Source organism: Sarcophilus harrisii, chromosome 3, assembly GCF_902635505.1.
Source record: "Sarcophilus harrisii chromosome 3, mSarHar1.11, whole genome shotgun sequence".
In the NCBI taxonomy this organism is placed as follows: domain Eukaryota; kingdom Metazoa; phylum Chordata; class Mammalia; order Dasyuromorphia; family Dasyuridae; genus Sarcophilus; species Sarcophilus harrisii.
The window spans coordinates 16,917,174-16,941,335 of record NC_045428.1 but is presented as its reverse complement, the minus strand read 5'-3'; the positions used below and the strand labels follow the sequence as shown (position 1 = coordinate 16,941,335).

The 24,162-nt window shown below is 47.0% G+C and overlaps 1 protein-coding gene across 1 annotated transcript in view; it reads right to left on the bottom strand.

The window, feature by feature from the left end:
• Positions 1-20,193, bottom strand: part of GFM1 (G elongation factor mitochondrial 1) — a 40,067-nt gene extending 19,874 nt beyond the window's left edge. Inside the window, exons 1-13 of the mRNA XM_031957575.1 lie at positions 20,108-20,193; positions 15,908-16,057; positions 15,221-15,353; positions 14,009-14,213; positions 12,272-12,388; positions 10,996-11,146; positions 4,699-4,853; positions 4,116-4,200; positions 3,528-3,665; positions 2,113-2,214; positions 1,191-1,247; positions 546-683; positions 24-106 (exon numbers count right to left, since the gene is read on the bottom strand). Of these exons, the coding sequence (XP_031813435.1) occupies positions 24-106; positions 546-683; positions 1,191-1,247; positions 2,113-2,214; positions 3,528-3,665; positions 4,116-4,200; positions 4,699-4,853; positions 10,996-11,146; positions 12,272-12,388; positions 14,009-14,213; positions 15,221-15,353; positions 15,908-16,057; positions 20,108-20,167 (1,574 nt within the window). The 5' untranslated portion in view covers positions 20,168-20,193. The remainder of the gene's footprint in view (positions 1-23; positions 107-545; positions 684-1,190; positions 1,248-2,112; positions 2,215-3,527; positions 3,666-4,115; positions 4,201-4,698; positions 4,854-10,995; positions 11,147-12,271; positions 12,389-14,008; positions 14,214-15,220; positions 15,354-15,907; positions 16,058-20,107) is intronic.
• Between the last annotated feature and the right edge of the window lie 3,969 nt (positions 20,194-24,162).

Genomic DNA, 24,162 nt, shown 5'->3' with positions numbered 1-24,162 from the left:
GATTAATTGCACACTATACTTACGGTACAGGCTCAGTGATGCTTTCTCTAAAGGCTACTTTGGGCTTTCCAGTGACACAGGGGCAGCCATATTCTCTTTCCATCCTCTAGGGAAAGGGGAGAGGCAGGAGGGGAAAGAGATGTAAACATCAGATGTAATCCATCAATAAATCTACGTCTAAAATCTAAGCAAGGAATCTGCTCTCCAGCCATTTCCTATCACTTTTATGTCTCTAAAATGAAAACCCATATGGAAAAGCAAGTCACTTGAGATTAAGGACTGAGAGGTAACTGGGCCCAGGGGCTGGCAGAATTCACCCACACCCCTTTTACTGCTACAGTGTCTGTAATGTCAGGAGAGGCAAGGTCAGAGTCCTGGGGCCACATGCACATCACAAGGAGCTCCCTAAAACGGCGAAATCCCATCTTGGAAAGCCCCCAACTAGACTCCTTGAGATCAATTTCAAATCTTGTCCTCTACCAAAAGTAAGGGTATGAAACACAAAATGGCCAGAGGTCAGAAGGCAAGGGAGCAGTGGTCTTTACCTGAGCATAAATTTCCAAGTGTAATTCTCCCATTCCTGAGACAATTGTCTCTTTGCTTTCAGTATCATAGTGAATCCTAAATGTGGGATCTTCTCTTGTAAACCGGGCGATGCCTTTTGAAAATTTATCTAGATCGTTCTTTTCAAAGTAAAAAGCAATGAGTTAAGTTATTTGTGTTGTTCCAAAGACAAGAGTTACTCTATATCTCATTCTCAAATATCCTTGAATTAAGTAAAAAGAAAAGTCTACTCTGCCATGATTTTTTCCTTAAAAAACTTCAGAGTTCTGGGGGAAGAGGACATCTTATGGCCTAGAAATCTCCAAGAGGAGAGGGAGTTTTCTGCTTTTCTGTCCCTTCACAGAGAAAGAGGCTCCTGAAGTTTGGGTTAAACCTATTGCACTCCAAAGTGGCCCCTTCTCAAGAAGGCCTGCACATTTTAGAAATGCCAGGCCTCCAGCAAAAGCCTGGGTTAACATGGGTGGTGCAGAACAGCTGCCCATTAATCTGTGCCCTGCCAAGGAGCCACAACACAGCCTCCACCTTTACTCACTTATCCTGAAGGAATGACTGAGAACAAAGAATAAAGGGCTTTCTCCCCTGCTGGACCTAAGTGGGGACGGGTCACACTTCCAAAAAATGCCTACCTTGTTAGAAGGCTTCATTGATATAGAAATGACAGGATCAGGAACATGGATCGATTCCTAGGAGAGTTTAAAAAATAAGTTCTAGTTTAGGTTAGAACAGACTGGAGAATTACACAAAGTAACACAAATTAGGAAGGACAAAGGACAGTTCTTGTGGGTTTTCTCCCAAACTCTTGTCACCAAAGCAGCTAAAGAACCTTAGTGGGAAATCCCCACTCCCAGTGTAGGAGCTCAGTCTCCTCATATGTAAAATGAAAGGTTAGAGGAAATGATCGCCACTCTCTAAATAAGATATTCTGTACAAACCCCTAGATTTTCTTATCGGCAGTACTAGCCGCTCATTCAGATTTGCTTTCTTTTCACTCACAATGTATAATACTTGGCACACAATAAGCACTTCCAAGCGACTAGATGGGCAAAATCTGAGGCGGTTCAGTTCTATGATTCTCTTGTTGGATGCCCATGTAATTATTTTAAATTTTCAAATTAAAACAAAAATCCCAATTTGGAAATTTTAAAGGGCTAATTTATCAACAAAGGAAATGGCAATTAAGAATCAGCTTAACAGGCACCTAATATGTGGCAGGAAAAATCATGGAGACAAAAGTAAAAGGCCTTTTTTCCCTCAAGGAGTCTCAATTCTGTGAGGGAAAATTCCCACTGTCCTCATCTGTAAGAGAGACCAGGAAATCCAGAAGACCCCAAATTCAGGATCCTGCCTGTCTCTACGTGTCCAGATTGGATCCTTATTTTCTAATTGTTAGGAGAAAACAAGTTGTTAATTCTGGTATTTGTATGGCCAAGATGGTGAGATTCAACAAAAAAGACAATGCTTTTCTGAGTCTTAATACTAAATGGACTGCATAAAAACACCGATTTTGCCAAGTCAAGCAGAGAATTGCTTTGAAGCAACGAAACTTACCATAGAAAGATCAATATTGTCTTTGTTTGTGAATGTATCTCCGCTGGCGCAATCGATGCCGAACAATGCAAAGATGTCTCCAGCATAAACTTCCTCAACATCCTAAATGAGGAAAAAGAATACTAGGTTATCAAAATGGGGTACATAGTGTCTAACAGAAACACAAAGTGACCAGTTAGGGGGCATCTCCCAACACTTCTGGCAGCCAACCAGCAGCAAGCCAGAGCACCTTCCCTTGAGTCTCATTTCTGTCCCATTTCAGACAGCCCTCTCCGGGACAAGCCATGAAAGAATCGGTAACTCTGATATCACCAAATTTCGTGCAATGATTTCTTGGGGGTTGAAAAGTCCCACATGTGCACCTTCGATCAGATAACAAGATGTGAGATAGTTATTTTCAGTCCATAACTTCAAAGGAAGTTCTAAGAGTGTAGGCAGGAGAATGAAGTCCATTGTGCCTAAAAACAAGCTTAATTTTCAACAGATGTAAAGGGGCCCCAAAATACAGGAAATCCGAGAGCAAAATGCTGCTGTCCGCTAAGCTTCCTGGCTTTTGTCCACATGTTTTCGCTTCATTCACGAGAGCCTCCTTTTTCCTTGCTTGCTGGGCAGCCCGAGACTGGCTGGGGCCCATGACACAGCTGGCACACACCCACCCGGCCCTGTTTCCCACCATCCACGCCCTCTGCTGCCCAACAAACAGAACAGCAGCACCGTGGACCTCAGAGAAAGCTCCGTCATCTTCATGGCACTGGATGGGGAGGGCGAAGCCCAAGCCAAAGCCCCCTCCCAGCCTGGCGCTGATTCTGTCGCACTTGGCAGGCTGGGCAAAAATATGTTGGCACCAACTGCTTTCGCCTGGGAGTGGGAGGAGGCAGAAACTGCCTTTTGCCCTCCAGACACCCCGCGGTGTAGGAGACCTCCAACCCTATTCCAGATCCACTAGGGAAAAAAGGGATCAAGCATTTCTGGAAAACGTGACGGCATTTTTAGAACACATGAGTGACCATGAAACTTCTGGGTCCTGAGAAGCCTTAGAAGGGTTTTTCATGCTCTTACTGCTACAACAGAACCTTGCTGAGACCCAGAGCTGATCACTTGGCCAAATGCTAGCAAAGAGATCCTTCTCTTTGGCCTGAGATGTTGCTATAGACCATCCCCAAAGCAAATAAAGTGGCAATATGCTATATACAGCTTGCAGCATCTGGCAGAGAACCACTTCTTTACAGGGACTGCCTTTTCCTAATGCTAGGAAACACTGAATCAGAACCATGGGAAACTGTAGAAAGGAGAAACAACAAAGACACAGAGTAAGTGATTTCCATTAAACGGAAACTAGCTCTTAGGACAGGAAGGACATACCAAGGAGAGGAGAGAAGGAAATGTCTGGCCTCCGCGGTGGGCCGGATACTTGCCTCCATCATGTCTGCGTGCATTCGGACGAGGCGCTGCACTCGCACCTTCTTCTTGGTCCTGGTGTTATAAATGGTGTCGCCCTTCTTCAGCTCACCCTGGTAATTTCGCACGTAAGTCAACTGTCCAAATCGGCCAGCCTGGAAAGGGACATTGGACGGGAAGGCAGACGAGAAGAGCACGTGGTCAATTCAGACCATGTCCCAGCTGCACCATCTTTTTGAGCTACTGACCCTTTTCTACATGATTCATCAACCCCCAGGAGAGAAGAGGGTAACTCTTCTCAGGGAGCCTTAAGGGAGTCACCCAGCAGTTCTCCAGCACTCCAAAACAGACCCCCCCCCCCCCGAATTTCCTTCAAATTTTGTCTTTAGAATGAATTGACAAGAACTGTTTAAGACAATGTTTAGCCAATGCCCATTCCAGTCGTGCTCAGGGAGAAAATAAACAAACCCAAGTGGTATGTAAACTACTATCTAGATGATCGTGGACAAATTATCTTTTCCAATTCAACCCTCCCCAAGACATGCAATTACTTTCACCATTCTTAATTAGCAGAGTTATTCAGCAAAAATAAAATAATGGCCTACCTCCAGTTTAAAAGCCAAGCCAACAAAAGGTTGGGAACCGTCTCTTTGGGAGCTCATCAGGACTTTGGGTTTCTCTTCAGTGTCCCTTAAAGGAAGTGAAAATGGGGGAAGCTGTAGGACCAACAGAGCCCCTCAAGCTCACTTAGCAGCCTGTCAGCTGGGGGCAGAGGGTGGCTGCTCCCCCCTCTCTGAGCCGCATCTCCCAGCCAACATGAATGTAACTAGGACAAGGCAGCAGCGCCCGGCCAGCGGCTAGGCCCCTGCCGAACGATGAGACAAATCAGGGGGGATAAAGAAGGTAGAAAAGCTTTTAAGCACTAGAGCCTATTTACAAAATCTGTGCCAGAGGAAGGAGAAATAGACTCATAACATACAAAACAATGTTCTCTACTTAGAACAAGTATGAAAAACAAGAATTTTTTTTTTTTGCAAGTTATATGCAGAAACCACTGCCCAAGATTTCTTGATAATATTAATTTGTGCGCTGGAAAATGAAGCCCCTTCAACACAGAGCCCCGGATCCCGGCCCTCTTGAGAGAATGAAAATGCCCTCCCAACCAGAAAGCATGCCCATCTCTCTTACTCCTGATTGAGAATGGCATAGTTCTGGACCTCGGAGGGATTAGGAAGATAAGCCAGGACACCATCGAGAAGAGGCTGCACCCCTTTGTTCTTCAAAGCACTTCCCACAAAAACAGGCGTAAACACTCGGTTAATGGTTGCTCTTCGGATTGCAAGCTAAAAAGAAAAAAAATAAAATTTTATCTAAATGTTACTTCTGTTTGGCTCCATTTAAACAGTATATTTTATGCCTAAAACCCAACAAGTAAGAATAAATTAGCATTTACTGCTTTTAGTCAAGATTTTACAGCACAGAAACCAATAGCAATTGGGAGAGTTGCCCCCTTTTTCTTAAGGCCATAATGGAAAACTGAAAGGTCACTGCCCAACAATGAATTCTTGCTCCAAACTCTCTTTCTAGCCTCGATGTACCTTACTCCCTTTCACAACTCTGCTCTACCCAAATTGCACAATTCATCGTTCCCCTGATGGGCCACACACAGGTCTTAGTCCTGACAAAGAAAGATAAAACCATGGCATTTCCTCGGAGTCACAGTGTACACCACTTATCACTGCGCTATTGAGGAAGATGGGATGCACACAGATGTAGATAGAAGATAAAATAACTACAAGGAAGTTAACCATAAGAGCCAAGATGGTGGAATGAACAGAAGGACAAATATGAGTTTCCCCCAAATACCTTTAAAAAATGATTCTAAACAAATTTTAACGCATCAGAAACCACAAAAAGACAGAGTGGAACAATCTTCCAGCTGAAGGAGGCTCAGAAGGTCTGCAGGAGGCATCTGTGGCATCAGGGTGGGAATGGAGCATGATTATGGCACAGGCCACCCCAGCAGAACCTGAGCCCCAGGAAACCAGGAGCAGGCAGTGGGGCCTCTGAATCTGGTATTGGTGGCAATCTCTAGACCTTTCTGCCCACAGACACTAACGGCAACTTGGCAGGAAAGGTTTGGGGCTAGGGGAGCCCCAGCAAACCAGGAGAGGGCTGTGAGAGTCACTGCATCAACAGCAGTGGCGGCAGCACCTGGTAAGCAGCAGCGATCATGCAGAGACAGCTGTGGCTTCCGGAGATAGCCCACAGGTGGGGGGACCCAAACAGCTGGTCAGGAGGAGATTTCTGGGACCTCTTTGTTGGCACTGCAGCAGGACTCTGTCACTTTGCCCATACTCAGATCTGGGTGGCAGTGCTGGCTCACAGTACGGATCCCTAAAAGGATCGCTGAAAATAGCTGCACAAAACGTGAAGCCTGGGACATTACACTCTCCAGCCTGGAAAGGTTAAAGGTTAAAAGCCAAGTAATAGTCCAGGCAAATGAACAAACAACAGAAAAAGATTCTGACCATAGAAACCTACTATGGTGACAAGGAAGATCAAAATACACAGTCACACGATGGTAACAAATTCAAAGCTCTTACATTCAAAGCCTCTAAGAAAAATTTTCCATGGCCAAGGACCATGGAAGAGCTCAAAATGGATTTTGAAAATCAAGGAAAAACTGGCAAGAGAAATGGATGCAAAAGGAAATACAAGAAGCTAATGAGGACAAGCAGAATTGGTCAAGTGGAAAAGGAAGTACAGAACCTCACTGAGAAAAAAAAAATAGGGAAATAATTCCTTTAAAATTATAATTAAGCAAATGGAAGCTAATGACTATAAGGGTCCCTCTACTCACCAAGAGGGTCTCAACTGGACTCCTACCTTTTCCCCGGTCTTCAGACGTATCTGGCACAGCTCTCTATAGCTGTGTTCTTTCCCCACAGAGCACCCGGGACACCAGATGTTGTTAAGCACAGCAAGCATTTATTAAGCACTCTACATTTTCTATAATGGTGTCTCTCCTTTCACAGTTACATTCTTTCTTATATACCATCTCATTACATCATCTCATATCCAGCTTTCTTTATTCTTTGCCCCGTCACTGTACAGGCTACTCAATAACAAAATCATTAATCTTGGGGTAAACAACCTTTACTACTGCCTTCCTGTTTTCTCTCTTTGCATACAATGTTTCCCCTCCTCAGGTTATTTCCTGCTATACAGTTCCTTTTGCCATGTACCCCTCAAATTACCTAACAAATGACTTTATGAGAAATGAAGATACAATAAAACAAAACCGAAAGAATGAAAAAAGAGAAAACAATGTGAAACATCTCATTGGAAAAAACAACTGACCCGCAAAGGGTAAGAACAGACAATTTTCAAATGATGAAATTAAAGCCATCTAAAGTCATATGAAAAAATGCTCTAAATCACTACTAATAAGGGAAATGCAAATTAAAACAACTCCGAGGAACCACCTCACACTTCTCAGATTGGCTAAGGTGACAGGAAAAAATAATGATAAATATTGGAGGGGATGTGGGAAAACTCCTTGTTAGTGGAGTTGTGAAATATCCAACTATTCTGGACAACAATCTGGAACTATGCTCAAAGGGTTATAAAACTGTGCATACCTTTTGACCCAACAGTGATGCTACTGGGTCTGTATCCCAAGGAAATCATAAAGGAGGGAAAAGGACCCACATGTGCAAAAATGTTTGAAGCAGCTCTTTTTGTGATAGCAAAGGACTGGAATATGAGTAGATGCCCATCAACTGGGGAATGGCTGAACAAGTTGTAGTACATGAAAATAATAGAACATTATTGTTCTATAAAAATGATGAACAAGCTGATTACAAAAAGGTTTATATGAACTGATGCTGAGCAAAACAAGCAGAACCAGGAATACATTGCACACAATAACAGCAAAAATGTGCAATGATCGACCATGAAAGATTTGGTTCTTTTCAGTAGTGCAGTGATCCGAAGCAATCCCAATAGACTTTGAAAAGGAAATACTATCTGCAACCAGAAAAAGATCTAAGGAGACTGAATGTAAATCAACACATGCTATGTTCACTTTGCTGTTCTGGTTATTTTTTTCTCATGTTTTTTCTCCTTTTGTTCTGATTTTTTTTCCTCTGATTCATAAGTGATTCATAAAGAAGTATATATTTTAAAAGTCAATATACATGCATAACCCGAAAAAAATAAAATAAAAAACACAGCTTGCCAGTAAGTTAATTACAAACTAGAGAGAACATCAGTTATGGAAAGATCCAGTGAGGTTCTGCACAGAAGGTTACTAAAGAGCTGCACCTGGCACAGAGGAAAGAGGCATAGCAAAAACAGGTGATGGAGAAAGGACTTTTGGTTAAGCTACGGAAGGCAAGAGGGCAGCCCTGCACAATGGGGCTGGAAAGAGAAGGCTGGGCCAACCTTGAAGAGCCACTAGAGTTCACTGAATAGGAAGCGACGTGGTCAGATCAGCACCTCATGAAAATCAATCAGCAATTTTATAGACAACGACAGCTAAGGCTGCTACTACTACTACTACACATTTAAGTTGTAAAACTTGCAGATCAATATTGGTCAAGAGAATTTACTCATCAAGAATTCCCCACACTAATAAAATCACAAGCCTGGACCAAACTAGTGAAAAGGGTTTCAGATTTACTCAAGACAGAGCCTTGGGAGGACATCCACAATTAGGGAACATACACACTCGATGATAACTCCCAAAAGAAGTCTGAGGAGTGGGAGGATCAAGAGATAGCAACATCATGAAAATCCAAAACAGAGGGGAGATTCAGGAGAATAGTCAGCAGTGTCAAAGACTGCAATGGTCAAGGACAGAAATGAGGAAAACCATCAGAGCTGACATTAAGAGATCACTGCTAAGGTCAGCTAAGTGGCACAGTGGGTAGAGGACCAGCACTGAAGTCAGGAGGATCTGAGTTCAAATCTAATCTCAGACACTTAACACTTCCTGGCTGTGTGATCTTGGGCAAGTCACTTAACTCCAATTGCCTCAGGGGAAAAAAAAAAAGAGATCACTGCTAACCTGGAAGGGAAAGGCTCAGTTGAGCTGGCTGCTGCTGCTGCTACTACTACTACCATTAATACTGCTATTATTATTGCTACTATTACTGCCACTACTACTACTACCACCACCACCACCACCACCACCACCACTACTGCTGCTTCTGCTACTACTACCATTACTACCACCAGCACTGCTGCTGCTATTATTGTGGCTAGGATGTAAAATGTAGTGATTAAGAGGTAAGAAGATCATACTCCAGGAGTTCCAGAGGGTCTAGAACAGTCAAGCTAGGAGCAAGCTAGGAGGTTCTTTCAGACTTTGGTTTGCTTTGGCCAAAAGAGGGAAATCTGGAAATAGGAAGCGACGCCGATTCCAGAGGCTGTGCCGTGGGCTTAGCATAACAAAAATCCTTTGTGCTCACCCTCCGGATGATCTCCGTCACAGCGAAGGCCCAGAATTGTCTGTGGCTGTCTTTTCTCATTGCTGCTGTGACCCTCGCTGTCAGGGCTTCGGCTCCCTGCCTTGCTGCAGGTGTGAGCATTGAGATTTCCCACATACAGCTGATCCCTCCCACTAGGGCCCACTGGAAAGTGAGTCTTTAATCAAATGCCATTTCCCTCACTTTGAAATTAAACTTCTGTTTGATTCCTGGCTCTTCCGTCTCTAGCCTGTCTTATTTTGAGGGGTGTAGAGCATGCAGCTCTAAATCTACTCGATTTAAGTGCAAGGCTCTTAATCAGAAGAACAATTTGTAAAGGGAAATGTGAACTATCATTATAGAAAAAAATGGCTGTTTTATAAACCGTGGTACAGGACAGAGAACCCAAGCAACTTCACAATGCCCTTTTCTCTACACTGTAAATAGGAGGGGATCATATGGAAGAAATGAGAGCGTGCAAAAGAAATGATCTGGAATCTAAGCACTTGAGAGCTGGAAGGAATCTTCAAGGGCATCTTTGTCAACTCCCTCACTTTTTTTGCAGAGAAGAAGGGGAGTGGGCGCTTAGACTGAAACACTCCAAGTACTTGGTCCCTCAGGTCGCCCCATCTGCTGCTGGCATGAGCAGAAACTGGAGCCCACAGGGTTGTGGATGACCAGGCATTCTGCTCCTGACCCTTGAAGGAGTTCTCTCCTAGAGCTTCTTGCCTCTGTGTCTCAGAACGAGGAGGCAGCAGCCAACCACGGGGCTCGGCTAACACCCTGAGGGGAGAAGAGTCTGAGCAGTGAGGAGATGGAATTGAGGAATGGGAGAGGAGACAAGAACGGCAGAGGGAACTCAGGGTAGGGACAATCTCATGGGCCTCCCCAAGGAGGCATCGGGGAGCCACTGAAGACTTCTGAGTAGAAGAGTAACCTGCTCACTACCTGTAGAGATGGCAGATAAGCTGGACCTAGGGTGAGGACTGCAGTAGGGAAGGAAAGCTTCTGGTGCTCAGCAGGTCAGGCTTTGTGGCTAGCACCTGATCACACCCTTACTTGCCAGTGTAGACAGGGAAGGAAATAAGGAGCCTCAGGAATCAGGAACATTTCTGCCTAGGATTATTCTGCTTTTGTACAAAGGAGAATCCAGGAGAGAGAGAGAGAAGGAGGAAGAGAAAGTGGAACAAACCAACCTTCAAAAACTTTTGCTCCTGAAGCCTTAACCTCCTTCCTCAGTAGCACATCTGCTGTAAGAAGGGGAGAGCGTCCTAAACTGAGAACATGAAACACACCCGACAGCTGCACGCCTGCCTTCCCTCTCTAGCAGGCTTGTTACCCTCTGAACACTGGGCGGCTTCCCTCCTTACAAGTAATAAAGATATTTAGGGTAAAACGATCCAAGAGAAGGCAATCCTTCCTGCATGCACAATTTTAGCCAAAACTGCCAAGGATACCCGATGGAATTAAAAGCAAAATAAACAATGACTGGGCCAGTGGGGAATTACGTTCTTTTTGTTTGGCTAAAAGCACCATAACTACAAGTATGGTTCACAGCTTCCAATTACGCTTAAGAAACATGTCCATCAGCTTGTCCTCTAACATTTGAATTTGAAATTATATCAACTAATGAAAGACAGAAAAATTCTTCAAGTGTTAGGGAAGGGGAGGTAGGTACCTTTAAGAGACACCTCTGGTACTGACATAAATGCTCTCCCAAATTTTCTATATTTTCTTTTGTAAAAAAGGCATAGCCGATAAGCTAATATTTATGATGTATCTTTCTCAAAGTACATATTATTCCTTCTTTTCTATTCCAAAATATTATACAAGAAATCAAAGTGACATGTTATAAGAAACATTTTTCAAAGACCCATATTGGTTTTTGTCATTATTCCCTCAATCAGCAATGAGGACAATAGAAATACCATTTATAGAAAGAAAAAAAAAAAAAAGAAAGACCAAGATATTGCTTCGCCATTAAAGTAAGGACTATTTTGAAAATACTTGCCTTTAAATCTGTCACTGAGGGGACCTTTTCTTCCAAGAACAGCTCTCCAAGTTGCTCGTCTGAATTTGCAACACATTCGATGAGTTCCTGACGGTGGTCGGTGGCCGCTGCCCTAAACTCTGCGGGGATTTCGGCATATCGGATGGTCTGGCTGAGGAAAGAAAGTCTTTTGTTTCAAAAAATAGGATCTCCTGCTCTTCTGGAAAAGCGAGGGCGTGCAGGGCAGGCTTCCCTCCGTGATCTTTGCTCAATTCTGAAAGCCCCTGGGCAACGCTGCCCATTCTCTCTTTGGTCACAAAAGAAGAGCAAAGTCTCCCATCTCCCCAAACTTCCCTGGCCTGTCCCCTGGATCCCTTTCTGTCTCTCTCCTCTGGGACCCTGTTTTAGCCATCCTTCTCCTGTCATGAATCATCACTGACTCCCCATGATCCTTTCCCACCTGCTTACTAACATGCTCAGAATTCCCCAATGGTAAAAAAGCTTTCCTGTGGCCTCTTCCTCTCCCTCCCTGCCCACCCCACCAAAGCTGCTTTCTCAAATGTCACCAATGACCACTTAAAGCCAAAATTGACAAATCATTGTTTTCAGTCTCAATCTTTCCTGTCCTCTCTTATGGGCAGTTTTCAAAGGAGAAAATTCAAACTACCCACAAACAAGAAAAAGATGCTCCAAATCTCCACTAAAGAACTGCAAATTGGGGCAGCTCAGTGATACAGTGGATAGTACACCAGTCCTGAAGTTAGGAGAACCTGAGTTCAAATCTGATCTCAGACACAACACTTCCTGGCTGTGTGACCCTGGGCAAGTCACTTAACCCCAACTGCCTCAGCAAAACAAAACAAACCAAAAAAACCAAACTGCAAATTAAAGCAGCTTCGCCTCACACTAATCAGTGTAGCAAGGGTGACAAAAAAGGAAAATGATAAACGTTGAAAAGAGTGCAAGAAAACCTGAATGTGAACATATGCCGGTAAAGCTATACCTATATTGTCACTAAACTTCATCCAACCTCTGACTCAGCTATTTCATTATTAGGCTCATGCCTTAGAGAGAACACAGAAAATGAGGAAAAGGAACATAAATACAAAAATATTTCTATTAGCTCTTTCTGTCGTAGCAGGACTTTAGTAAAGAGAAGATTACATGTTATTTTTCATTAAATATTTTGGAAGAAATCATTCCTACCCAATTTCAGCGAGACGCTACCTTCTGAAAGGAATTCATTTTCACCCTTTATCATATCACTGTTCTCCAAATTTCAGGGTTGGCCACTCACCCAAAGTCTCCATCAAAGTATATGGCGCGCTCCTCAATGAGGTCTATGATGCCCTTAAAATCACCCTCCAAGCCAATGGGTATCTGGACAAAGGCTGCATTGTGATTTAGCTTTGATCTGAAAAATAAAAACCGAGTGTTTGGGATTGTAAGGGAAAAGGTGGCAAGCCACTAATTATATAACTACCTCACGTTTTAAGTTAAAAATAATATCCCGGCCAGACAGTGCTCACTTGCTACTCCAGAATTCTCAACACTGAAAAATGAACAAATCCAGCTCTAGTTTTCTCAGCCTCAGGGGAAGAACCTGGGGTTGACTGTCACGCCTTGACTTCTCTGCAGGGAAGCCCAGGTACCTACACGCGCCACTGTGCCCAATGCCTCCACCACCATTCAGTGCCATTTCTTTCAGCAACTGGCAAGGTGGATGCTCACAGGTGACTTCCGATCACAGCCATCTCTTTCCTTTCACCCATCATCCCAAAATCTTTCCTTTCTTTCTACTGGGCCAAAGGCCGAGAGCTCCATGACCCGAATGGAAAGGAAATTTCCCATGTTCAAAATTTCTGCCCCGCTCAATTTGTTATGAAACCTGAGCAAGACAACTCACTTCTAAAACTCATTTTCCAATCTGTATAGGGGAACAGTAATGCTCTGGCCTATGTTGTCATGGAGGTCAGAAAAAAGGAAAGCACTGAACTGATGTTGAATGCGACAAACGATTCCAAAAAAGTTTCAAGCTAAGAAAGCCGATTTACTTGGGTTTCAGAAGTAGCAAACCAAAGAAAGCAAATTTCATTTTATCCTCATGGAATCTGAAAAGGTATAGCCACAATTCCTAACAGAAAGGGCAGGTAAAGACACTCCCCATCACTTCGGCACAATGCACAAGATGTGTTTAGGCCATTCTGGGTATAAAGGAGCAGGATGTAAGAGGATTGGCCCCTGGGGCAGGTGCCACTTCTGACATACCGTGGGACAACCTCTGGGGGCTCCAGGGAACCCTTTAGCCTCTTGGCTGAAGAAAAGGAGCCAAAGTGAATTGAGGGTTTTCTCACCGGTCTCTGTTGTGGGTTCTAAAGGGTTGTTATAAAGCACAGAAAATGCTAAGCTTCAAAGACCTGGATGCAAAATCTAACCGAGATCCAGACTAGCAGTGACTCTGAGTGGGTCTCTTCAGTTCTAGGTCCTGGCAACTCCAGAGGATTATTCTAAGTCACAGGTGAGCCTCAGGCTACAGCAGGTGCTCAAATGACAACATTTGCCTAAATTGATGAAACCATCAGTCAGAGACAAATGCTTTATGTTTCTGAAGGCAGCTACATGATGCTGGGAATACAGTGCATGATTTGGGGTCAGGAGGTCCCGAGTTTGAATCCACTCTCAGACATAATGCTTATGTAAAATGGAGATAATAATAACACTGGTCCCATGGGACTGTTGTGAAGATCACATGAGATCACCCTTCAAGGTGTTTGGCAATCTAAGGAGAGCACATGGGCTCCTGTTTTCATCACCCTCACTGCCCTGTACTAAGTTTTACACACTGGGAGCTGGCCACTCTAAATATACACCCCACTTAGGATCCCAGACAAAAGTGCGTCCATTGAAGTCTAGGGAGACCCAGCAGCAGCACTGCCTCTTGTTGCTAAGGAAGCTGAAGTAAACGGGGGTTAAAAGGCTGCGGCCCCTGCGTCAGACACAGCACCTTTTGCTGACAGGAGCCCACCCTTGGTACCTCATTTGCTGCAGGGCTCTCGAAGGGCTGGAACCCATTCGGTCCAGTTTATTAATGAAGGTTAAAAACGGAACATTGTATCGTTTCATCTGCCGGTTGACGGTCATCGTCTGGCACTGAACGCCTCCGACCGCACAGAGCACCAGGATGGCGCCGTCCAACACACGCAGTGCCCTCTCTACTTCGATTGTGAAGTCCACGTGCCCTAGAGAGACAGAAGCGTCTGGTGACAGCTCGAAGGGCAGCCAGGATCGGCCCAGCAGGTCCTCGGTTCATCTCCCACTTCGAGCAGCCCTGCAATAAATTCTCCCATAGAGTGGACAATCATCAGGCCAATGCCAGAGTTAGTGACCATGAAGAAGACTGCTAGTCACTATCTAAAGACACATCTCTCTCGGTCCCTAATACAGGTACCAACTTCTGTGCCTGCTCGGAACTTCCCTCTCCCCTGGGGTGGGTGAAAGTCAAGTGGGCTGGTGAGCCGTGCTTAGCACAGGACCCAGGCCCACACATACATCCTTTCACTATCAACAGGTCATGTTTGGTGTGGACAGCTCCAGAATGAATTATATAAAAATGGGACCAACTCAACAAAGGCCCTAATTTAGTCTCTTCAGCTAAGAACTAATTAAATGGATACCCAATCCAATGATTCATTTTCAATCATGAGGCAACTGCTAGAAAAAGTGTTGGTAAGTCTGGGATTGGTAACCTGCAGTGCCAAGAGCCCTGCAGTGTATCAGTCCTTGTATCTCAGTATCCTCCCAGTCTCTTGACACAGAATCTAGCACATTATTTACAACTGACTGCCCAGAGCCACATATAAATTATAAGTTAAATAAAAAATTAACATAAAATAATAAACTAGCTCATGTGGCACAGTGGCCAAAGCCGTGATCTGAACCCTGCCTCCCAATTCGGGAGCTCTGGGGCCATGGAGAAGTGCCGTATCTTCTCGGAGGCCGTGTCTCTTCATCAGACCTTCTGTACAGCAGAGACTTAGAGCCCCACGACAATGCAGTTGGCATCATGGGAGGCAGACTCAGAGCTGGAAGGGACCGTGGCTATCTCATCGGACCTTTCATCCTGCCCCTGAAGATGTGGGGGCTGGAGAAAGGTCAGCCTGACACGTATGGGACGAGAGCCAGGCCCCGGGGGAGGGAGCTCATGCTACATGCGGTGCCCTAACAGCCACGAGGATAAAAGGCCCACCAGGCGTGTCTATGATGTTGATGTTCACGTCTTTCCACATGGTGTAGGTGGCCGCAGACTGAATAGTGATTCCTCGCTGTCGCTCGAGTTCCATGGAATCCATGACGGCACCGACTCCATCTTTACCTTTCACCTAAATGCCAAAAATAACTCAGATCACAAAAAGGGAAGGATTCTATCGTGACAGGATCCCGACTGAAAGAGAAAACTAAATGGCTTCGAAGAACAAGATTCAGCTGATCCCAAAGTTGCCGAGTCTCATGGCAGACATGATCAGTGAAGAAATCCACCACTTTGGACCCTTGCTCCCCTGCACCATTCCCACATCCCTAAGGGCAGCAGTTACTCAGCCCCCCACATGCACATAAGCATTTACAAGATGACCTTAATTTGGGGATATTGTAAAAGGTCAGTCGTAATGTGCCAAAATGCAGCGTCCCACACAGGACTGAAAAAACTTCATCCACGTCATCGGATAAATAGCAAAAATCAACATGACCTTTCTTCTTTGTACTTCCCAAGACTTTAGCCTTTTCACCTTTTATCAAAATGTAGCTGAAGATTGCCAGAGATTTCTATTTTAAAGCATATTGCTGGTGGTGTTTTTGTTTTTTAAGTGGAGTTTCTTTAGCCATGACAGAAAACAGCTGCCGGGAGGTGGCGGCGGGGCCCCCCACCAGCTCCTACCTCGTGCATTTTGGCTATTCTTCCAGTATAGTAAAGCACTCGTTCAGTTAAAGTTGTTTTTCCAGAATCAATGTGAGCAGAAATGCCAATGTTGCGGATCCTCTCATTAGGAACAACTCCGGAACACCATCGACAGCCCTTCCAAGTGACCTGAAAAGACACGGCTAGTTCAGTTCCACTCACAAGAATATAAAGAGGCAATGAGGCTTGGCTACCAAGGCAGGCGTTCCTCGACTACAGGATCACAGACACCATGGGCAGGTGAGGACCGACACATTGCCTCATGGGCAACAGAAGGGGCCCGTGCCAGATCCCTGGACTTAGGCACCAAACTGATGCACAAAGCAAGTAAAGGAAACTCATCTGTTCACCTTGGTACCTTTCTTCAGTGAACATGGCAAGAGAGGATTTGACAGACTCATTGTAGGACATAGCATTCCATTAAAATTTAAACCACGTGCCTTGCTTTCCCTTTTTTGGTGAGCCATTGTTTATCAGAATGAAAGCACACATTTATTTCCCCTTTGTCCCCAAAGCCAAGATGATTCATGCCCGAGTCTGGGGCCCACTTCTTGTGCTTATGGGTTCCATGTGGTCCTTCAGCCATGTTCTTGTGCTCCTGCCATCGAACGACTACTATGGGCCAGGCTCTGGGTGGCGTGCTGGGGACACAAGGTTTAACAAACAGGCCCTGTTCTCAAGGAGCTTGTGTTCCGAGTAAAGTAAACACACACACACAACTTGATGTGTTAAAATACATACAAAATAAGTGCAGGGCAACTTTTTGGAGGGAGTTTCTAAGCATTCTGGGAGGGAAGGCAGACCACCAAGACTTCCTGTAGAAGGCTGCGTCTCTTCTGAGATTGGCATTCCAAGGAAAGCTGCCTCCCTCCCCCCAAGTCCCCAGGCTTTTGAGCTGCTTTTTCTCAAGCCTGCTCCTTCTGGACTCCTCTGAGGTCTCTGACCCTGTCCATCACCCCCTCCTCTCTCCTGGTCCTCTTCCTACCTCTCTGACTGTTCCCTCTCAGTCTCCTTTGCTGGACTCCCTTCCAGATCACGCCCTCAAACTCTGTGTCCCTGGGGGCTCTCTCACGGACTCTCTTCTGTCCTTCCCAGTGACCTCATCCGCTCCACTGTTTCATTAGCATCTCAGATCTTTCTGGGCTGCCCCTGCCTCTGGGCTCACCAGTCTCTTGGACTTCTCTAGTGTAAGCAAACATATCCCACACCACCCGTTTGTTTCCAAACTTTGTCTCCATCTGACCAAGATTCTCCCCCCACCACTGGTTTTAGCTCCCCTGTGTTACCTTCCCACTTTAAAATGCAAACTCCTCGGGGGTCGGGCTCTTTCCCCTTGTGTGTGCACACCCAGTGGCTGGCAAACAGTAAGCCAAGAAAGGCTTGGGGCTCAGATGAGGCCATACATTCTACAGTCCAGCCAGGCTAGCTCCCCTCTGAGCTGGGATGATCTCCTTCAGCCCCAGCTTCCTGGGCTCGGCTCAAGCCTCAGTTTCCAAAGGAGGCCTTTCCCTGCCTCTCCCATCCCTCGCTAGTGGACCTTCGCCTTTTCCCAGAGCTCACCTTCCATATACCCAGTGTGCCGAGATCATGGTCATCATCGCCCCTGCCCACATGACGATGAGAGCCTCCTAAGGACAGGGATAGGGTTTTGGCCTTTCTCAGCATCAATCACCAGGCCCACCGGGCACTAAGTAAGCTCCAGAGAGAACTGCTTGTAGACTGAAGAGGATGAGTAGGTTTCACGGCCTGGCCCCGGGTTGCCAAGTATCCTGGCCCCCGGGTCCCAGTCCTACCAGTCACGAGGTGGGCAATGCCGACTCCTGGGATGTGAAAGGAGACTACCCGGCTGAGTGTGAGTGCCCATCTCTGCCCAGAACCAGACAGGAAAAGCACCAACTGCTTCCCCAAGTTTTCTGGTACAAAATACGAGCCAGTGCTTTGCATTACTGACCGTGCCACAAGCACAGCTTTTGGGGAGAAGATGGGAGCGAGCCTTTCAGTAAGTGCCGTGAGGACGGCTCCGAGGCAGCCCAAGGCAGGAGAACTTTGATTCCTGAAGTAAAAACTCTGCGCGAGCTGGGTGTCCTTCCTTGCTTTGGATAAGAAATGTTCTTATATCCCAGAGACTGGAGACTGCAGCACACATGGGCTGATGGGCTGGGCCGGGTAACAGGGGATCCTGGTGGAAGCCAGCAAGTGGCATGCAGAGGCTCGGGGAGCCTCTTCTGTGTATCCCCAGAAAAACAAACAAGGCTCGGTCTCTCTCTGTCCTCTCTCTCCCGCCTCCCTCCTCCTGGACTCTCTCCTCCCACCCCAAACTTGTAGGGCAGAGAGGCAATGACGTGTGTCCGGTCTCAGGCCCCAGCCTCCTACGAGCACTGGAGGCCGATCCAGGGGAGAAGAGGAGGCAACGAAGGACAGTTCTTCCCATGGGGCAGGGGGCACTGAATCTGAGACCATTCCAGCGGCAGCCACGAACCCGTTTGCCTCAGTTTCCCCAACTATCGTCACTAGTAGCCCGGTCCTCCCGGCGCTGTTGTGAGGATCGAGGGAGAGAATTATTGCAAAGCTCCTGGCAAATAGCGGATGCTACAAATGCCACAGCTGCTGCTATTCAAATGTCCAAAACGGGTGGCACAGATTAAATTGGAACTGGGCTCCCCTAGTCCTGCCCAGCAACAAGCAGCATTTCTTGCTTTATCATCATACTATTATAACAGCTAGAATCTGCCAAGGTGTTTTATTTCCTGAGGCACTTGGGGCTCAGTGACTTGCCCAGGGTCGCACAGCCAGGAGGTGTCAAGTGTCCGAGGCCAGATTAGAACGGGCCCTCCTGCCTTCAGGCTGGGGGCTCCCTCCACGGGGGCGCCACCTAGTGCGCCAGGCCCGGCGGTTTTCTGCAGCCAGTGGTGTGTCCGGCGCTCTGACAGCGGACACGCTGGGCCCTCCACGAGTAACAAAGTACCTCGCTCTGACACAGACACGCTGTGCCCACCCACCGCGCTCAGACACAGACACACTGGGCCCCCCACGAGTAACAAAGTATCGCGCTCTGACACAGACACGCTGGGCCCCCCACGAGTAACAAAGTACCGCGCTCTGACACAGACACGCTGGGCCCGCCACGAGTAACAAAGTATCGCGCTCTGACACAGACACGCTGGGCCCCCCACCGCGCTCAGACACAGACACGCTGGGCCCCCCACGAGTAACAAAGTATCGCGCTCTGACACAGACACGCTGGGCCCCCCACGAGTAACAAAGTACCGCGCTCTGACACAGACACGCTGGGCCCGCCACGAGTAACAAAGTATCGCGCTCTGACACAGACAAGCCGTGCCCACCCACCGCGCTCTGACACAGACACGCTGGGCCCGCCACGAGTAACAAAGTACCGGGCTCTGACACAGACACACCGTGCCCACCCACCGCGCTCTGACACAGACACGCTGGGCCCCCCACGAGTAACAAAGTACCGCGCTCTGGCACACTGTGCTCCGGTAACAAAGTACCGGTGGCGCTGACACACACACTGACACACACACACACACACACACACGCGGCCGCCTCCGCAGGCACCAGTTCCGCGTCAGTAACAACGGTGACACTTTCGCGGCTCAGTTGCGTCGGACTCTCCGTGACCCCATTTGTTTTTTTTGGGGGGGACCTCGGAGCGGTTCCTTCTCCAGCTCAGCGGGGAGACGGGGAGGGGGGCGGAGTGATTGCCCCAGGGTCAGGCCGCCTTTGAACTCCTGGGCCTGCAGACCGAGCGCTCCCCGCCGCCCGTCTCCCCACTGCCAGGGAGCGTTGTTAATGACCGCCACGCTTCACCAGCCCCGTAAGAACAGACTCCTACTTTGTGCCTCACAGTAACGGTGACATTCAGCACCGATGCCGTTTTAATGCCTACGGCGCCCACGTGGCACTTTAACAGCGGCATTTCTAGAGCGCTCTCCGGGGTGCAGGCGCTTTGTACGCGCGCTGTCACCACGACCCGGGGAATGGGGAAACTGAGGCACGGGGAGGGGGAGGGGCGCACGTGTCTCTCCCCCCCCCCCCACAGTCCACCCCAGGGCACGGACCCCCAAACCAAAGAAGGTGCGACCCCCGGACCCCACGTGGGTAAGCAGGCGGGGGCGTGACAGTGCCGGCCGAAGGTCACCCCGCCCCGCCCCGTACCTGCCTCCCGGGCCGGAGCCCGCGCCCGCCCAGCGCCGCCCGGACTCGGAGCAGCCACATTGCGGGACTGTGGACGGACGCACGGACTCGCAGACCCACGGCGCCGTCTCCCGGCACCCGCACGTCCAGCCGCAGGCGCAGCAAGAGCCGCTCAAAGTCACGCCGGGTTTCGGCCGCTCACTTCCGGACCGGCGAGGCCGGGTTCCAACACTTCCGGAGCAATGGGCGACCAAGAAGCGGGGGCAGCCCGAAAGTCTCCTTATCGAGGTCGGAGCTCCGAGCGGCGCCGCGCCCTCTGCCGGTCGGAGGGAGCCCCGCAGGCGTGCCCGAGCCGCGGGTCTGCCGGCGCCGCCCCCTGCCGGACTCAGTAGGGCTTGCTCCCCATGCGGCTTCAGAGGTTTCCCCAGGATGCGCAAAAAGGTGGATCCTGGTCACCCTCTACAGACAGGGGGGCCGTCCTCCTCCTTGTCCCCCCGGTCCATTCCCCATTCTCTTTGCCTGGCAGCCACACTCAGTCAGCCTGGATAAGGCGCCTACTATGTGCCAGGCTCCGTGCGAAACGCTGGGGGGGCAGAAACTCAATTCAGTCACCCAACATTAGGCACCTACTATGTGCCAGGCACCGTGCTAAGCGCTGGGGAGACCAAAAGGGGCAAAAGACAGTGCCTGCCTTCACAGAGCGGGGTCTAACTGGGGAGCCCCCTCAGAGAGCAGGCTCCGGGCAGGCTGAATTAGAGTGAGTGAGGGGGGAAAGGCCGGCACCCCGGGGCTGGCCCAGGCTTGTGCGGGACCGGTTAGCAGAGGCCTGGTTTTCCTCCGGGCTTCTAGCATTTACTCATCAGAAGCTGAGATACTGGAGCATAATTGTAGCCGGCTTTGCAAAGATCTGGCTTTACCCGTACAAGGAGCTTCCAAGGTGAAAGCTGTGATTTTTGTCTCATTTTGGGGAAACTGAGGTACGGCCAGGTGACATGACTGCTGTGCGGTCACCCAGCTGGCAAGCATCTGAGACTGGTGCAAATCCGGTCTTCCTGCCTCTGGGTCCAGTAACCCCCTTCACTCGGCCTGTTATTATTGATTTGTAAGCTTGTTTCCTCATCTGGAAAATGGAAAATGAGCCTGCTCCACATGGTCGTGGGCAAGATCAGTGGAGACCACACACAGGACGTTTTGCAAATTTTAAATATCACTATTACAAGTGTGTGGAAAGGTGAAGAACTTACAGATCAAGCACACATTGATCAGAGACTGTTCACTAAAGTGGCTCAGGCCTCTAGGCCCCAGTCACGTGATTTTAGATAAGACCCTTGTCCAAAGAAGGAATTAAGTGGCCGAAAGCTTATATCACCTTTTTCACTGCATTCCACTGACCGAATAGGGAGAAAAAGGTTTATGTGACCAATCACAGCCTGCAGAGGGGGGGATTTGGGGGGTTCTTTGTCTGAAATGTGTAAAAGCTGTAAGCATCTTCAAGTGAATGAGTCTCCTCCTGTGGGTATCCTTGCTGTCCTTTCAGGCCCACAGGCCAGGACCGTCCGCTTCTCGAGATTCTAATAAGTTCTTTCTGTACATCATTTGGAGCGACTCCTGAGTAGTCAGTTTGGGTAGGTGCAATTGCCCCAAACACAAGGAAAGAAAGGGAGACACAGGAGAGTCTGACTGAGTCACGGTGAGTTAGTGACAGCTGGACCGAATCCAGATCTCCTGACTTGCTGAGCGAGGCCCCAAGGGGCCTTCAAGGCCAGGTATGATTCCGTGGTCCTAAATCTAGGCCCCTTGCACCTCGGGAGCTCCCCTTCGATGCTCCCCGCCTCGTGCCCGACTCTGTAGCTCACCCAGTCCCAGGATCAGACACTGGTCCTGCAGCGCCCGCCTGACCCGATCCCCAGAGAAGCTGGGTAACCTCAGCCTTCGAAGCTGCTGTGAGGCTTTTCTGCTTAGAAATGGTGTTCTTTCCAATCTGCATCTCCCCATCTTCCACAGACCAACCCATGCTACCATGGTCCCTCTCTGAGCCATCCTTCCCACACTTGAAGCTGCTCCCACCTCCCCTCGGCCCCATCTTCTCTCCATTCCCAGGTCCTCTCATGGATTGTGGGTCTGAGTCTCTCCAGGATGCTGGGGAAAGGCTTCTGTGAGGCAGTGACCACTCCACAGGCTTCACAATCAGCTTGGTGGGGTCTGGCTGACCGACTCGGTACTCTTTCTTGCCGTCGGCTGGAGGCATTTTTCTTGGCCTGGAAGCTCTAGGTTTGGGCTAAAATGTTGTGGGGAGTTTTCGTTTTGGGATTTCTTTGAAGAGCTGATCAGAATATTCTTTCTAGTTTCATTTTGCCATCTGGCAATTTTCTTTTGTGGTTTCTTAAAATATGTCTAAGCTTTTTTTTTTTTTTTTTTTTTTTTTGGTCATTGCCATCAGGATGAAATACCTTTTTTTGACTTTTTTTCTTTTAACTTTTATCATTTCTCACGGAGTCATTAGCTTCTATTTGACCAATTCTAATTTTCAAGGAACCCGTGGCTTGGTTAAAACTTTTGTTCGTTATACCAAGCTGTTAATTCCTTTAGCAACCATTCCCTCTATAGCTATTTCTTCTCCAATTCTCCTAGAGCTCTCATTTACAAAAATTTTAAGGTAATTTTGAAAACGTTTTTAAAAACATTTTTTCCTAATATTCTAGTTAAATGTGTTTCCAACTGTGCTTTTCTTTAAAACTTTCTAAAGATTTCCCTTAACAGATGGCAAACCGTTTCAGTAGTAAAATGAAGTCACATGTAAAATATTCACATGATACCTTTGTAGCCTGATTATCAGAACATGTAAAATGCCCACCGGATTTTTGACAAGATAATGGATGGCTAAGAGTATGACAGCAGCTTATGGAGGGGAGGTTCTCTCTTCCTCCCACAGCTATAACTATGGAAAGCACAACAGTATTTACTATGAGGATAAAAATTAAGATGAAGAACCTGCTTTGAATCCTAATTCCAAGGCAGTAAATGAAGCTGAGTGTTTGTTCGGATCCTCTAGAGAGGAATATTGCTGGTGTTTCTGAAGAAACAATGAACAAAAAGACATTTGGGGGGGGGGGTGTTAAATCCTTGAATTTTGAAGGAAAAAAGAGACTTGTGTTTGTAATCCTTAACACAGAACTTAGGTATCAGATAGTATACAAGTACAAAAATCAAGTACCCTTATGCATTTCATGGATGATGGATTTCAGATAATCACATCCGTAGAATCTCAACCAGATTTACTTTCCTATATCACAAAAAAAGGGGGAGGAGAGAAGGATCTATCTATCTATATAAAAATGTATACTTAAGAGTTTACTATGAAAGGGGAAAATCTCCGTCTTGGGGCAATAGAAACATACTTAAGGAGAACAAGAAAAAAAGTATATGAAAGAAAGAGGGGAAGAGCAAGGAAAGGGAAAGGAAGAGTGGAATGGATTATAGAAGAAGCAAATGAGATCATGTAATATAACAGCTCCCAATCATTCACAATCAGAGATCTACTTCTGAAAAAAGTAAGTCACTTTTATGTAATATAACAGCTCCCAATCATTCACAATCAGGAGGGAAGAGGGAGAGTGGAATGGATTATACAAGCAGCAAATGAGATCATGTAATATAATAATTGCTCTCAATCATTCAAAGAGATCTACTTCTGAAAAGATAAGTCACTTTTATGTAATATAACAGCTCCCAATCATTCACAATCAGAGATCTACTTCTGAAAAATAAGTCACTTTTATATAAAAGCTCCCAATCATTCATAGATATCTATTTCTGAAAAAATAAATCACTTTACTATGAATACATCAAGATTTAAGAGTGACAAAAACAAAGGTTCCTCCCCTAAGATCTAGCGTATGGTAATTACATACTATTACCTGCCGGTGTTCAGCCAGAGCTTTATTAACACAACTCCAGAAAGATCAGCCACAGGGGAAAAAAATATTTTAAAAGATCTGATTTTCATATAAATTTTATTTGTAGATCATAAAACTAAACACATTAGCCAAACCTGCTTAAAGTAGGAACAACATGGC